Below are 14,114 nucleotides of genomic sequence, written 5' to 3'. Positions count from 1 at the left end.
TGGCAAAACTCCCTGAGTTGGGCCACAGTGTACGTTTCTAAATCTTCCAGTACAAACTCCATCTTGCCCACTCAGGTTAGAGGACAGGTTTTGTGCAGTAACAATGCAGGGGGGTACCTTTAATAATACCTCCTCCCACCACCAGAGTAAATTTGGAAAAAAACAAAAACCCACAATTAGGAAGGCCGCTGTGAGAAAACTCCCGGTGTAGGCCTATGGACTACCCACAGTTATTGTTGAGTATATGTAGGCACAGCTCTATCCCACCGCTGAACACCAATTTATGTTGGAAACGCCCACTCCCACACTAGAAGGGGTGGTGGTGGACTCCCCGAACACACTGTGGTAGCTTGGCTCGAGTGGTCAGGAAACAGGCGCAGTGCTAAGCATACAATATACCCATACAATAACCATGCGTGCATCCGTTCCAAAAACGACTCTACACCGTAAAAATTATGAAAATATTCTTTCTTTATCTTTTTCTCTTAGTTGCTGATTGGAAAAATAAATAGGTCAATCACAATATACAAGTTTCAATTAGTGCAGATCAAATAAATATTGGCTGTTTGATGAAATAAATAGGGGTGATCATAAATAACAGGGCATAAATACAAGTGCAATATATACAGACAATTAAATACTTTGAGGCAATAAATACTGTACCAATAAATATTGTACACCATCAAGTCCTGTGGACCTATAAATATAGTGCAGCAATAAATAGGTAAAAATTCAATAAATACAGTACCCCCAATAAATAATTAAAAGTATACAGCAACCCTCATGTAATCAGATGACACTTCAATTCTTAAGGGCTGATTTGGCCCAGGCACAGCTTGTAGGGTTGTGGAAGGCTTGAGGGGGGCTACTCCCTGGCTGGGACAAGGCTGAGGCCTAAGCTGAGGTAGATCAAAGGGGGGAATACCAGTGCCCTGGCTTTCTCTCTCCACACAACCTCTACCTCGGTCTCCGACGACTCCGGAGGGCGGACTTCACTCCTCCGATGACGCCGCTCACTCGACCTCGGTTCACTTCCTCCTCGACCTCTGGTATTCCTCACGACCTCCGTCGGCGCCCTCTCACGACCTCAGGCGGCTCCGGGTACGACGTCTGCTACTTCAGTCAGCGCCGCTTCTCCACCTCGGGCTCCAGGTCTTCAGGCTACTCGACGCCGGACTCCAGGGAAACCAGTTCTCAGGTCAGAATCTTGCTGTTTTCTTGGTTCTAAGGCCTGTTCCTGCTGTCCAGGTCCTTAGGATAAGTTTCTTCTGTCTTCTTCCCACACAGGGCTATAGGCTGGGATCCATCAGTAGGGACAAGTATCAAGGGTGGGTTTATGGACCCCACTCCAGGCACAAGTTTCCACCCCTGCTGCTTCACTCCTTCCTCCTTCACTGTTGTGCTCCTCTCTCTTCACCAGTCAGGTGCCAACTGCCAGCTCCAACTGCCAACTGCCTCTCTTATCCTCCCAACATTCTAAACGGTCTCCAACTGTCACAGAGTTCTGGAATCTCCTGGAATGTTCTGGAAGGTGCTGGTAGGTTCCAGTGGATGCTGGTGATGTCACAGGTGGCCACCATTTTGTGCTCCAGGCCCTCAGACAGAAGTTTCAGGGGTAGCTAAAATGGCTCCCTGAATCTGCAGCAACACGAAAAAGTCTGGTGGTTCCCAAAAAGGAAAAATTCAAACAGGGTTTGAGGCAAAAGTGGGACAAAATAAATAATGATGAGGAGGGACCACCCAAAGGGCCGACAGGTCTAACAGGAAGTACATTCTTTATTTAAGTATAGGTATATATAGGCACATGAAAGTTGCATAGATCTTAACTTATTCAATTTTCTTGCATAAAACTTTCTTGTAATTACATAATAGAATTATTGTGTTTTCTGAAAACTGTATCTTCCCAGCACATGTCCAAGGATCTTCTCCTGACAGATATTGTTCAAACGCCTCAGTCACTCCTCCAACCATATGCAGCTGGATAAAATGTCAGAACATGGGTCATAGACGCAGTGTCCAATGAACAGATTCTACATGGGCATGTTTCCTAATTGCATTTTAAATTTCCACGTTCTGAAATTTAAATTTCAGGAATTCATATTTGTTTGGCAGCTTACAAAAGCATATAAATACCATTGATCATCTAAGACCATATAGCGAATAGTTTTACCAAGTCATTCTCAAAGCCCTTCTGTTTTAGGAATAGCTTAGCTTCTCTTTTTAGTTACTCTCTTGGTAAGAGGACATTTACATGCATAGCAGATATGCCATACTCTGCAAGTAATGCTCCCAATATGGTAGAGTAAGAATCCAGGAGATATGCAGAATTTTGTCAACAATGCCAAAGGACCATTAAATTATATGGAGGAGCCTTTAGTTAAAAGTCATAAAATATAGCCGCTTCGATCAGTCAAGTTACCCATCGATACCTCCACTACAGCACAGTAAGTGTACAACATTTCACAACTTTATCTCAGAAGCCTAAATGTAATAAGCCCAACAATTATTATATTTACCATTGATGACCGTAGTGCAGCACAGTATAACTGTAGAACCTACAACAGCTCGCTGGGAAAGGGACAGATTAAAGGGTTGGGGTAACCATCACATTGATTGCTAAAGCCTTTTAAGCCCAAAATGACATGAATTCTTTATATTTCTGAGTTTGTCGAAATTTCAATTTAGCCTAGAACGTGTATTCCACTGTAGACAGTTTTATTGATACACAGGGCTGCCTGTTAATATCCTAAATAAAAAGCCTTGACAAAGTGTGAGTGAGAAACATGTCGACTAATAATACAACAATTAATAAATACTAAAGCAAGACGTGCTCGCCCAAGTGTTTATTCCATAAAACATTGTATTGCATGCTATATGATTGTCAATATTAGACTACATATACACATGCATATGATCTATTACATATAATTTAATGAACATGTTCTTTTCCATGCCATTTTTGATTAGTAAATATTATTCCTTTTTTATGGAGCTTGACCCTTTTTTTTTCTTTCTCAAAAACCTTTATTGAAAATGACACAGCCAAATTACAATATTGCACCAAAACAAAATACTATGCACTACAATGCGGCAGAGAAAATCAAAGGATACCACGCACATGTATAACAAGAAAACAAAAAAGAAACATGCCAATGTAATAAGTCAGGGTAACACCAATATCAATGAAGAGAAATTGACTTGCACTGCGCCATGTGTGTAAAAGAAAGGGGGGGGACACTGGTATTCGGGTGAGGAAAGGGAGAAGAGAGGAAGAGACTCATTGAATTACACCGGTGGCCACCACGGGCGGGGTGCCGGCGGGCAGCGCAGGAGAGGTCGCCGGGTGTTGGGAAGTGTGACTTAAGAGGTTGGAGGTGAGCGGACCCCAAATATTCAGCGGGCGGGATCTGGCAGGCATATGGTCTCAGAATTCGGACAGGAGGGTCTGGCAACGGGAAGCATCCTCAAGCCAGAGGGCTGCCTTCGGCTCGGGCCAGCGACCCCAGCACATGGAAATCCTGTGCCGCGCAAGGACCAACAACATAGCAATCAGTTTGCGGGAGACATTTGGACAAAATTTGACAAAGTCTAAAAGGTAAAGCAAAGGGTCAGGTTGGAACGGGAAGGAGGTGATCTCGGAAATGACAGCGCATACCTCACGCCAGTAATCAGAGATCTGTGGGCAAAACCAGGCGAGGTGGGAAAAGTCGGCTGCAGGCGCCGAGCAGCGCAGGCACCTGTCGCTAGCAATGAGTCCCATCTTGTGTAATTGTACCGGGGTCCGGTAGAACCTGTGTAAATACTTAAAGTGAATAAGGCGCAGATGGTAGTTGGGGGAGAGGCGTTTGATCTAAGAACAGCAATATAGCCAGTCAGCCTGGGAAATTTCGACACCCAAGTCCATCTCCCACGCTGCGCGCACCTGTCAGTGGAGATGGAGGAGGCTGCTAGCGTGTAAGCGTAAATTGTGGAGACCAGTTTCTAAGGGGAAGGTATGTGTAGAGAAAATTTAGAGAAGCCATCGAGGGGGGAGGCTGGGGAAAAGAGGGATGAAGCTTCCTGCAGTTCGCCCGGAGCTGATAGTAAAGCAAAGTGTCACGAGGTAAAGCAAAGTGTCACGAGGGCCAGAATCAGTAGTAAGTGTATAGAACGTGTTCTCTGGATAGAGATCAGACATGGTGGAGAGCCCGAGACGAGTAGCGTGTTTCGCCATCCCCGAAGATTGGAGGGGAGGAAAGGCCGGGTGGTGAGTAATGGGCATCGCGGCTGCGGAGAGCAAGTCTGAACCAGAGAACTTTCGGAGCCCATCCCACACCCAGGGCAGGGTCTCGACCGTATAGACCTCAACGCCGGAGAGAACAGGGCGGTGGAGAGCGGCCACGGGGCGGCCAGGTCAGTCTCGACCGCGACGTGGGGCTGGAACGGAGTGGGGTGAAGAAAGCTGGCCTGGGCACTGTGGGCGTAAAGTTTAAGGTCAGGGACACCGAGAGCGCCGCACGACATAGGGAGGGTTAAGATATTATATGCAAGCCGGGGTTGACGGGCAGCCCAAATTAGGGTGATCACGAGGGAGCGGCGTTTACGAAAGAAGTGAGCAGTGAGGGGCATGGGAATATTGAGGAACAAATGTAAAATCTTCGGGAGCACCACCATCTTGGCAATGGCGATGCGACCGGCCATAGAGAGTGGCAAACGACTCCAGAGGGGGATTTTGGATTCCAACCAGTCTACCTCATGTCTGAAGTTGGCTCTCCAGAGTTCGTCAACGTCCCTACTCAACCAGATCCCGAGGTACCTAGTGGGCTCATTTGCCCATACAAAAGGATAGTCCGGATCAAAGGGCAATGTAGCGTCGGTGAGAGAAAACAGCACAGACTTGTTCCAGTTCACCTGGATGCCGGAGTATCCGCCAAAGCGAATTCACCTCTCGGACTAGAGGACTGAGGTTTTCTTGGGGATGGCGGACGTCTAGAGTAACGTCATCAGCATACATGGAAACAAGAAAGCGCGAGACGCGAAGCCGATGCCTCTCTGGGTGTGGTGTTGGCGCAGTCGAGCTGCCAGAGGCTCCATTGCAATGGCAAAAAGCATGGGCGACAACGGGCAGCCCTGCCGTGTGCCACGCTCGATGGGGATGGGATCGGAGATTTGGCCGTTGAGTCGAAGGCGGGTGGTGGGAAGAGTATAGAGGAGCAGAACTTTACGTATAAAAACCGAACTGAAAACCAAGTGAGGGAGAAGATAAAATAGAAAGGGCCACTTGAGGGTGTCAAATGCTTTAGTGGCGTCTAGCAGGGCCGCCACTGCCGGGAGCGCTGAGTTTATTTGATGGAGAACGGAAAAAATGGTCCGGAGGTTATGGGAGGTGGCGCGGCCAGGGATGAAACCGGACTGATCCGGGCGAGCGATTAGCGGCATGAGGGGAAGGCGGCGCGAAGCGAGCATTTTGTCAAATTTTTTTGTCCGTGTTTATTAGTGACAGGGGGCGGTAAGAGTCCCGTGATTCGCAGGGTGAGTAAGGCCTCGCGGCGCAATGGCGGGGACTGTCCCGTCTCGAAGGACTCATTGTACATGGCGGCTAGGTGGGGGACCAGAGTGGGGTCGAAGGCTTTGTAGAATGAGGCCGGCAGACCGTTCAGGCCAGGAGCCTTATCGCCTGGCGTTCCATTTATTGCAGCTAGTATCTCTTCTTTGGAGAAAGGCTCGCCTAGATACTCCCGGTGGGGATTACCCAGCCATAACAGTTGGAGGGTGTTGAAGTATTGATCCAGTAGCTCGCGCAAGGGACTGAGCCGGCCGTGTAAAGTTGCGTGTAGAATGAAATAAAGCGCGCCTTGATTTTGTTGGGTGAGGTCGTACGATCGGGACCGCCGTCGCGGAGGGCGTTGATATAAGATGCAGCCCAAGGCCGGCGAAGAAGGTTGGCAAGGGTTTTGCTGGGGCGATCACCCTTGCCAAACCGGCGCGCTCAAGCCTCCCTGCCGAGAAAGGAAAGTTCTCTGTCGGCCTCGTCGGCGAAATCTTTCAATTTCCCCCGGATCTGAGCGAGCTTATCGGGACTGGGGTCCTGAGCATGGGAAGAGTCGAGGTCCTTAATCTCCCTTTCCAATTTGCAAAGAGTGCCACGAATGAATCGGAGAACGCCGGACTGTTTAGAAATACACTCGCCACGGATTACGACTTTGAAACTCTCCCACAGCGTGGATGGTGAATCTACTGAACCCTCATTTAGTTCGAAGAAGCGCGTAAATGCGGTCTGAATTGCATCGCAGAATACAGAATCGCGGAGAGCATTCGGAGGGAGCCGCCAAGAGAAAGCGCGACAGGGAGAGAGGGGAAGGCGCAAACTTAAGCGAACGGGAGCGTGATCCGAGAGGGTGCGCGCCATGTGATCGACGGAGGTGAGCTAAGTCAGAGTGTCCGGGGTAGTGATCCAGAGGTCCAGGCGGGACCAGCAGCCACGGGAACCAGCTGCACAAGTACCCTCACGCGCGTCAGGACGAGTATGACGCCATGCATCATACAAGGAGTTGTCCGCAAGGATGGAATTGAGGAGGACGGTGGCGCGCAGGTGAAGGGCACGGGGGCCGGACCGATCAAGTGAAGAGGACGGCGTTCTATTAAAATCCTCACCCCATAGGAGCGCAGCAGGGCTAAGAGCAGAGATGTGATGCCAAACTTGTGCAAAAAAATCAGGGTCGTCACAATTAGGACCATAAAGGACGCAAGTTTCAGAGGCTGAGCATGGAGAGAGCCGCGAAGAACCACAAAGCGGCCCCTGGGGTCGATTACCACCTGTGAGGTCAGCCAGGGGAGCCCCCTGCGCACCAGGATAGAAACCCCCCCCGGAATAATTGGAATAGTAAGAGGAATGAATCTCGCCCCACTGTCGGGAGAGGAGCCTGGAGGACGTGGCGGGCAGGAGATGGGTTTCCTATAAAAAGCATAAGTCCACTCTGTGACGAATAAGGTTGGCATGTACCAGCCGCGCTTTACGGTGGTCGTTTAGCCCCCGGACATTCCAGGTCCAAAGGACCGTGTCAGTCATAGTGTCGTGTCAGGGAGAAAAATAATAAACAAGTCAGTTGGGGGGGAGGGAAGGTGCGTGGCGGTGCAAGCGGAGCTGCCGCAGAAGGAGCAAGTGTAAGGCGAGTGCATTAAGCATGAAGACGCAAAAAGGTGTCATAACCATAATGAAAAGAAGGGCCCCACAAGAGGGCGAAAGGGAGACCTTCAAAGTGCACTCGGCTGAGGAACAGGCAATGAAAGTGCATGAAACTGACATGGCAATGAATACATCAGGTGCATATAACAGGAATGCAAAATGGTAGAGGTGTGTCGTGAAAAGGTGAATAGCATATGTCAATACAAGAACACACAACAAAACCTTAATGGGTGATAACATTTCCCAAATACCCCTAGCGCAGCCTCCCATCCCACTCGACCCAAGAGACAGCCCCAGGAGACCCACCACCCCCACTCCAACCCCCAATCAGGCTGAGATACCACCCATTCCCACCCCAGGGACTCACAACTAGGAAAAAGAAAGACAATGTCAAAGAAGGGAATTATCCCGTGGGGACATGGCATCGCTCAGCATACACCCTTGCTGATAAGGCAAGGTGGCCAAGCCCAAAGCATGTCAGACAACCAACAATAACTTCCCCAATGGCAGAGGAACAGAAGCCCCTGTGTGTTGACCGGGAAAGGCACGACCCAGAAAGCTGGAGTAACAGAGAAAATCAGCGTGGGGCTGGCCAGATAGCCACAAATACTGCAAACAATAAACAAGAGTTAAGGCAATCATTATCGCTAAGACGGTCAGCGGAAGTGTCCTGAGATGCAGCAGAGGAGGTGCGATGCGACCTGTCCAGTTTCTTGGCAAAGGCGAGGGCGTCATTGGGGTCTGAGAAGACGAGCGTTTTAGAACCCTGCCGGACCCTCAGCTTCGCGGGATATGCCAGAGAGGAGGAGACTTCGTGCTTTTGGAGGGTCCGCTTAGCTGGGAGTAATTCACAGCGAGCAGCCTGAACAGTGATTGTATAGTCTGGGTAAAACGAGAGAGAGTTGCCCTGGTGTCAGATTTCGCCCTTCTCCCTGGCCACACGGAGGATGGCATTGCGGTCTCTGAAATTCAGGATTTTGTCAATGATGGGGCGGGCCGGCAATCCTGGGCCAGGGCGGGGGCCGAGGGAGCGGTGGGCACGCTCAACAATGAAGACTGGAGAGAGGACGTCGCCAAAAAGTTCCCTGACGAGCTGTTCCACAAAGTCCTCCATGTGGGAGATATTGGTGGATTCGGGTACTCGCGTGATGCGGAGGTTGCTCCTCTGGGAGCGCGCCTCCAAATCCTCATTTTTATTCCAGATAAGGTCAAGTATTTTGTCCATCTGCAGCGATTTTTGAATATTTTGAGTGGCGGCGTCTTCGGCATCAGAAGCCTGGATTCGACATGCAGAAGCTGAGCATCGTGAGAATCAACTCGAGCCTTGACAGAATCCAACCGGGCAGACAGCTGGTCAAGCTGGGCCGTGATACCAGTGACAGTGGATTTGACGTCGAGCATAATTGCTTTCAAATCATCCTCACGTGCGGGGGGTGCCTCCATGATGGCAGCGGGATCGCCACCATCAGAGCTTGCGCCGTCCTGACGCGTCAGGCGGCGCTGGTCAAAGTCGATCTTGGGCTGCTTAGGATCAGTTCTCCCCATGACTGGTGGAAGCAGTTCGAGGGAACAGCCAGAGATCAGGGTATGTAGACGGCCAGAGGGAAAGACGGCTGAGGTGGCCAGGGGCAGACAGTCACTGACGACCACGGAGGTGGTGGGGTGACGGCAGGACTTGCCCTAGGGTGGGCGCACCAAGACGGCAGGCCGGCGAGCAGGCAACGTCAGATCCCGCGAACACAATAGAGTCCAGAGGAGGGCGCGCCACTACGGGCAATGAGGTGTGGCAAATGTCCGTAGAAGTCGGAGATCCCAGCGATGTGCAACAGATGGGGTGGTGAGATACCAACGTGAACTCCGCCAGGGCACTCCAGGGGTGCGGGACCCTGAGGGCGCAGATGTCAACAGCCACATGGAGTTTACTGGTGCCAATGGTGCAGTTTGGGTGGCAGTGCCACAGGATGTCCAGGAGGACTGATGGCACCAAGCATGGGGTCTGTGTCGCTGGCCAGCAGGGAGGAGGAAGAGCGAAGAGTGGCACGACAGGAGTGTGTGGCAGAGGGCACCCCTGTGTAGCGTGTGCACCTCAGCCCAGCTGCGAAGACCCCTGCAGAGATGGTTGGCGCCGTAGAACGAAGGGGCCAGAAGACCGAAGAGGCCAAAGTGCGTCACGGCTGAGTGGGTTGCAAAGATGTGCCAGTGATGAGGCCGGTGGCCTGAGATCCCGCGTGGCAGGTAGCTCAAACCCGAAACGGTACAGCTGGGGCGGGTGCAGGCTGTGTGGCATGCTCCAGACAGGCGGTGGAGGAAAGCCGGGCTCAGGGCCGGAATCACCAGCGGAGCAGGGGCTGAGGCGGCCGCGGGGAGGCAGAGGCGGTGCAGCAGTGAGTAGGAGAGGCCGCCGGGAGGACGAAGGGCGCCAATGCCGAGTGACCAGCCCTATGGGGTGAGCCGGGAGAACACACCAGCCGAGACAACAACGCGGCGGGGAGTTGCGGGGGGCACGCCGCCCCCGTCACCTGGCTGGGGCACACCGGACCGCCGCAGCGGGCACCAGGAGCTGGGGGAAATTGCGCCCACGACGCGGAACAGTCCGGAGCCGGGTGGTACAGCGGATGGGCCCCCAATCCCGCCACGAAGGGCCTGGAGGCAGCGGCACTCACCGGGCTTGGCAGCGTGAAGTCCTCTGCCGTCCTCCGCTTGATTCCCAGGCCCAGGAGACCACACCAGCAGCGGCAGAAGGAATGGGCCTCTCTGGCGGCGGGGCCCAGGCGCGACGTCTCAGGTCCAGGCAGGAGAACTCGGCCTCCACGTGCCGCTGGGGGGCGCAAATCACTCGGAGGGTCGCCCCAGGAGCAGAGGCGGCAGGATGGCAGGGAATCAGGCAAGGTAAGGGCGGTTGTCTGGAGGATGTTTACGGATATTTGGCTGAGCCGGCTGAGCCCACTTAAAGTGCGGCCATCTTGCAGCCGGCTAAGCCACGCCCCTCGGAGCTTGACACATTAAAGTGATTGTGCATCTAGGATGAGCTTTCTGTCAATTTGGGAAATGTAAGGCAAAGTGCATCTTTCTTTCCAGTGATGTCCTTCTGAGTCTAATGGGCAGGTGTTGGAGTCCGGCTCTGCTGTCTTTGACTTCTGGGTGATTTTATTTTTTGTTTTGTTCTGACCTAGAGACCTCTTCCGCTGTATCACTAAGCTCATGTTTACTAAAAATTAATTAAAAAATACATCAATAACTTCCCACAGATATGAGAACTGTACTGATATCAACCATTATCCACTGCAAAATTTAATTCAATAAATGTCTCACTATTATTATAAGCTATTTATAAGCTAATAACATTTAAACTACATAAATCTAGTATTGTCATTGTTGAATTTTCAGTCCTTGTTTTATTCACACCTAATGGAATATCTATGTTTCTTATTTACAAATTCTGCTTCAATCACTTGTTTGTGAGTCTTAAATTGTGTGGACTAAAATATGTGGTAGGAGATTAATTGCCTGGTGGACTTCAATCAAATCTTATCTTTTTTACAGGTGTTGCTGGAGATGATTGTGATGCATATGTGGATTCTATCGGTCAGTGGCACAAAAAGCAGTACTGTACCTTCTCTTACTGTTGTGGAACTTGCAATAACCGATATTGCTGCATGAACCCATTCGATAAGCTGGATGATGATCACTTCATGTGTTCCGTGAACACTGCAAGGTATGTGAAGATATATGAAAATCACTAACCTGTGTTAAGGGTGAAAACTACTTTCTAAGGTTCCTTGTAATAAACATAGACAGAAAAAAACATAGAATGCAAAAACTTGGACTATACATGAAGAAATACCAGAACATAATAATCCCCCCTTGAATGGACACAGGAAATAAGACAAGGTGGTCCTGCCAACAGGGAGCAATTCTTAATAAAGTAGATGTTTTCCCTGCATAGTAGCTGGTGTTCGAAATATCAAGTCTGCTTATATTGTTCCCATGTGCGTTACAGTAGAGGAGTGCACAAAGATCATTTTGTGACTAGTATTCAGAAAACTCTATCTTCAAACTGTACTTAAGTACATACAGAGACAAATAGAAGCAATATTTTTTAGGATACAGAAGCTGAGCAGCCCTCAGATGCTAAAAGTTTCTGACATGAGTACAATTGTTGCAAGCGAGCATTACACAAAAATATATAAATGATACCATGCCATAAATTAACCACTGAAACCTAAAAAGCAGAGGAGTTCAAGCTGCTAGCAACAGCTTAACATGAGATGCTGCTTGAGGGTAACTTTGGGTCCACTGGTAAGCAGGCTTCAGCATGATCCATGCTGTCTTCAGAACAGCAGATGGTGTCTGAAATGTACTCCAGTTGAAAGATTCTGCCTATTCGAGTTGTTGCAATTGTATTTATATAGCTCTTACTACCCCTGATGATGTGTTGAAGCACTTTTCGGCAGCAGGGGGAAAATATAAATTGTTATGGGGAGTGGTGGACATGTAGGCCTGTTAGTTGGATGAATAGAATAGAGGATGGATAGAAGATGGAATAGTTTAGAAAGTATTTTTTGGCAGTTCATAGTAGTAAAAGAGGTTTAGGAGGAGTCCGAGGGCCTGTGAGTTGAATGAATAGGATAAAGGATGGATAGAGGAGGTAAGAGTTGGGAAAGAGTTTTTAGGAGTTTATAGTAGCAAAGGAAGTTTGGTATGAGAGTGGAGGTAGGGGATATTTTGGAAGAGGAATAGGATGAGTCAGAGTGGTAGTAACTGCAACTAAATGCACTGTGACCTAGAGTAGTTTTGGTCAGTAGTTGGGCCTCATAAGCTAGGAGCAAAAATTACTATTAAAACGTGGTCCTCTTGCACAGCATTTTTACAACCATCACATTTCTTCCATGGGATTTCAATATGTTCGAAGCATGTGGGCTGCTGAATTCATATCTGTGCATAGATCGCCGCCTAGTGTTGGGTCCGGATGTTTGCACGTTGTTGTCCTGGAAGAGTTTTCGAAGTATCCTGAGATAGGTGACTCCTCCCCTGGACCACAGTGCGCATGGGCATCCTCTCCATCCTCAGATTGTTTTTTTCCGCCATTGGGTTCGGATGTGCTTATCTTGACTCAAGTTAGGGAAAACTTTTTTGAAGGCCAAAAGGCCTTTAGTTCGCGTCGGTACTGTTCCCGATCGGCATCGACAGTTATTTGTTAGTTTACTAACAACTTTTTCGCATCATATTCGACCATCGACCCCACATCGACGATGGAATCGAGGACCCCATTCAAGCGGTGTCCTGTTTGCAATGCGAAATATCCCCATGTCGACGTCCACCCGGTGTGCAACAAATGCCTTTCACCGGATCACGACGAATCCACATGTATGGCCTGTGCCCGATTCCGATCCAAAAAGACTCTCCGGAATCGACGAGCAGCGAGACTTGAAGCGCAGCAAGCGGCACCGGCCCCAACCAACATCTTCAGCGCCGAGGACGAAGATGTGGAAAGCGTGGAGAACCTACCATCCAGCCCCGCTTCCGAACACTATTCCGGATCGGAAGACATCGAAGAACACCTCTTTCACAGGGAAGAAGCCAACACCGAGGTAGGAGACTACGATGAGGCCTTAGGGGCCGAAGAAAGTAGCTCCGGTGACGAGCAAGGCCTACCCGTACAGACGGAGGATATCCCGGTGCGTCAGTCTATGGCTCCGGTCGAAGGATCGCCTTCGGGCCTTACCCAACACCTATCCCGCAGTTCTTCGGCCCCGCCCTCTGGCCCGGCCTCGGACATCCAGCGAAAGCCATTAGTACCCAAAACGACTGGTTTCCCTTCCTCGAAACCAAAACCAATAGTCGTATCGGTTCCACAGAAACCGAAACTGAAACTGACACTGGTCAGATCGAAGCCCACTACACCTTCGACGCCAGCCAAACCCGTCGGCACCGACCGCACCAAACGGGACTTCGGTGCCGAACTCGCAGCAGCAGACGAAAAAAGGCCATCGGTACCGCCAAACCGCCTCGGCACCCGGCACCGAAGCAATCGGCTCCAGCCACGAAGGTCAAAATGGCCGCTGCGTCGCACACCACTAACAAAGCAGCACCTAAGGCCCAATCATCGACGCCGTCGACGGCTACTACCTCTCCTCGACTCGATGACCCCGTGGCTCCAAAGAAGTCCACGCCTGCCTCTACAGAACCGCTCGGCGCCAAAGAACCGTCGGCGTTCCAGGTGCGACAAGTTGCAGCGTCCTTGCAACGCATCAAAGAAAAGGCAGCCCTCCAGGACACGTCGGGCTCCGAGCCGAAAAAAGCTCAAAAAGCTTCTCCAGCAACACCCAACATCACTTTTGGCCTGCCGCCATCCACGGCGCCAAAACTGTTTGAAATCAGAACACGTGTCACCCAAACTAGGATCACACCTGCCGAACGCTCTCCTACGGAGACATCACCGTCCCACATCATCGATGCGGACACCGGCAGAATTATGCTCCACAAGCGGAGAATATCTTCAGAGCAAACTTTGGACTCCTACCGGATCCCGCTAAAGAAAAAGCTGCCAGCGGATTCGGAACCAGTTCTTTACGAACGTCTCCATACCTCTTACCCGGAGCCACAGTCCTTCTCTCCGACACACTCCGAAACCGACGTTTTGGAGGACTACATGGGTGACGACGTCCCCTACCCCAGGGAGATGGACCCTGAAGGCCAACAGGACCCTGATCAGGCCTGGGATGACCCTGTAGACCCGGGTGCAGCTATGGATACACAGGACACGCAGCTATATGGCGCGAAAACGTCTCCCACAGAGGACACTGCCGCATTCAACGCCCTCATTGAACGTGCTGCGGCCAATCATGGTGTGCAACTCCACTCTGACACAATCGAGGACGATTTTCTAATGGATACTTTCGCATCCTCAGAAAGGAATATCAAAACTCTGCCCATGTTGAAGGGTGTC

At 50.5% G+C, this 14,114-nt stretch overlaps 1 protein-coding gene across 2 annotated transcripts in view; it reads left to right on the top strand.

Moving 5' to 3' along the window:
* SHISA5 (shisa family member 5) overlaps positions 1-14,114 on the top strand; it is a 319,518-nt gene that overhangs the window by 91,761 nt on the left and 213,643 nt on the right. For both annotated transcript variants that reach the window (XM_085624898.1, XM_085624897.1), the window contains exon 2: positions 10,709-10,880. In XM_085624898.1, the coding sequence (XP_085481024.1) occupies positions 10,709-10,880 (172 nt within the window). The remainder of the gene's footprint in view (positions 1-10,708; positions 10,881-14,114) is intronic.

Source organism: Triturus cristatus, chromosome 9 (genome assembly GCF_964204655.1).
Source record: "Triturus cristatus chromosome 9, aTriCri1.1, whole genome shotgun sequence".
NCBI lineage: Eukaryota > Metazoa > Chordata > Amphibia > Caudata > Salamandridae > Triturus > Triturus cristatus.
Note: the sequence above shows the minus strand (reverse complement) of the source record. Positions and strands in the feature narration are given on the sequence as shown.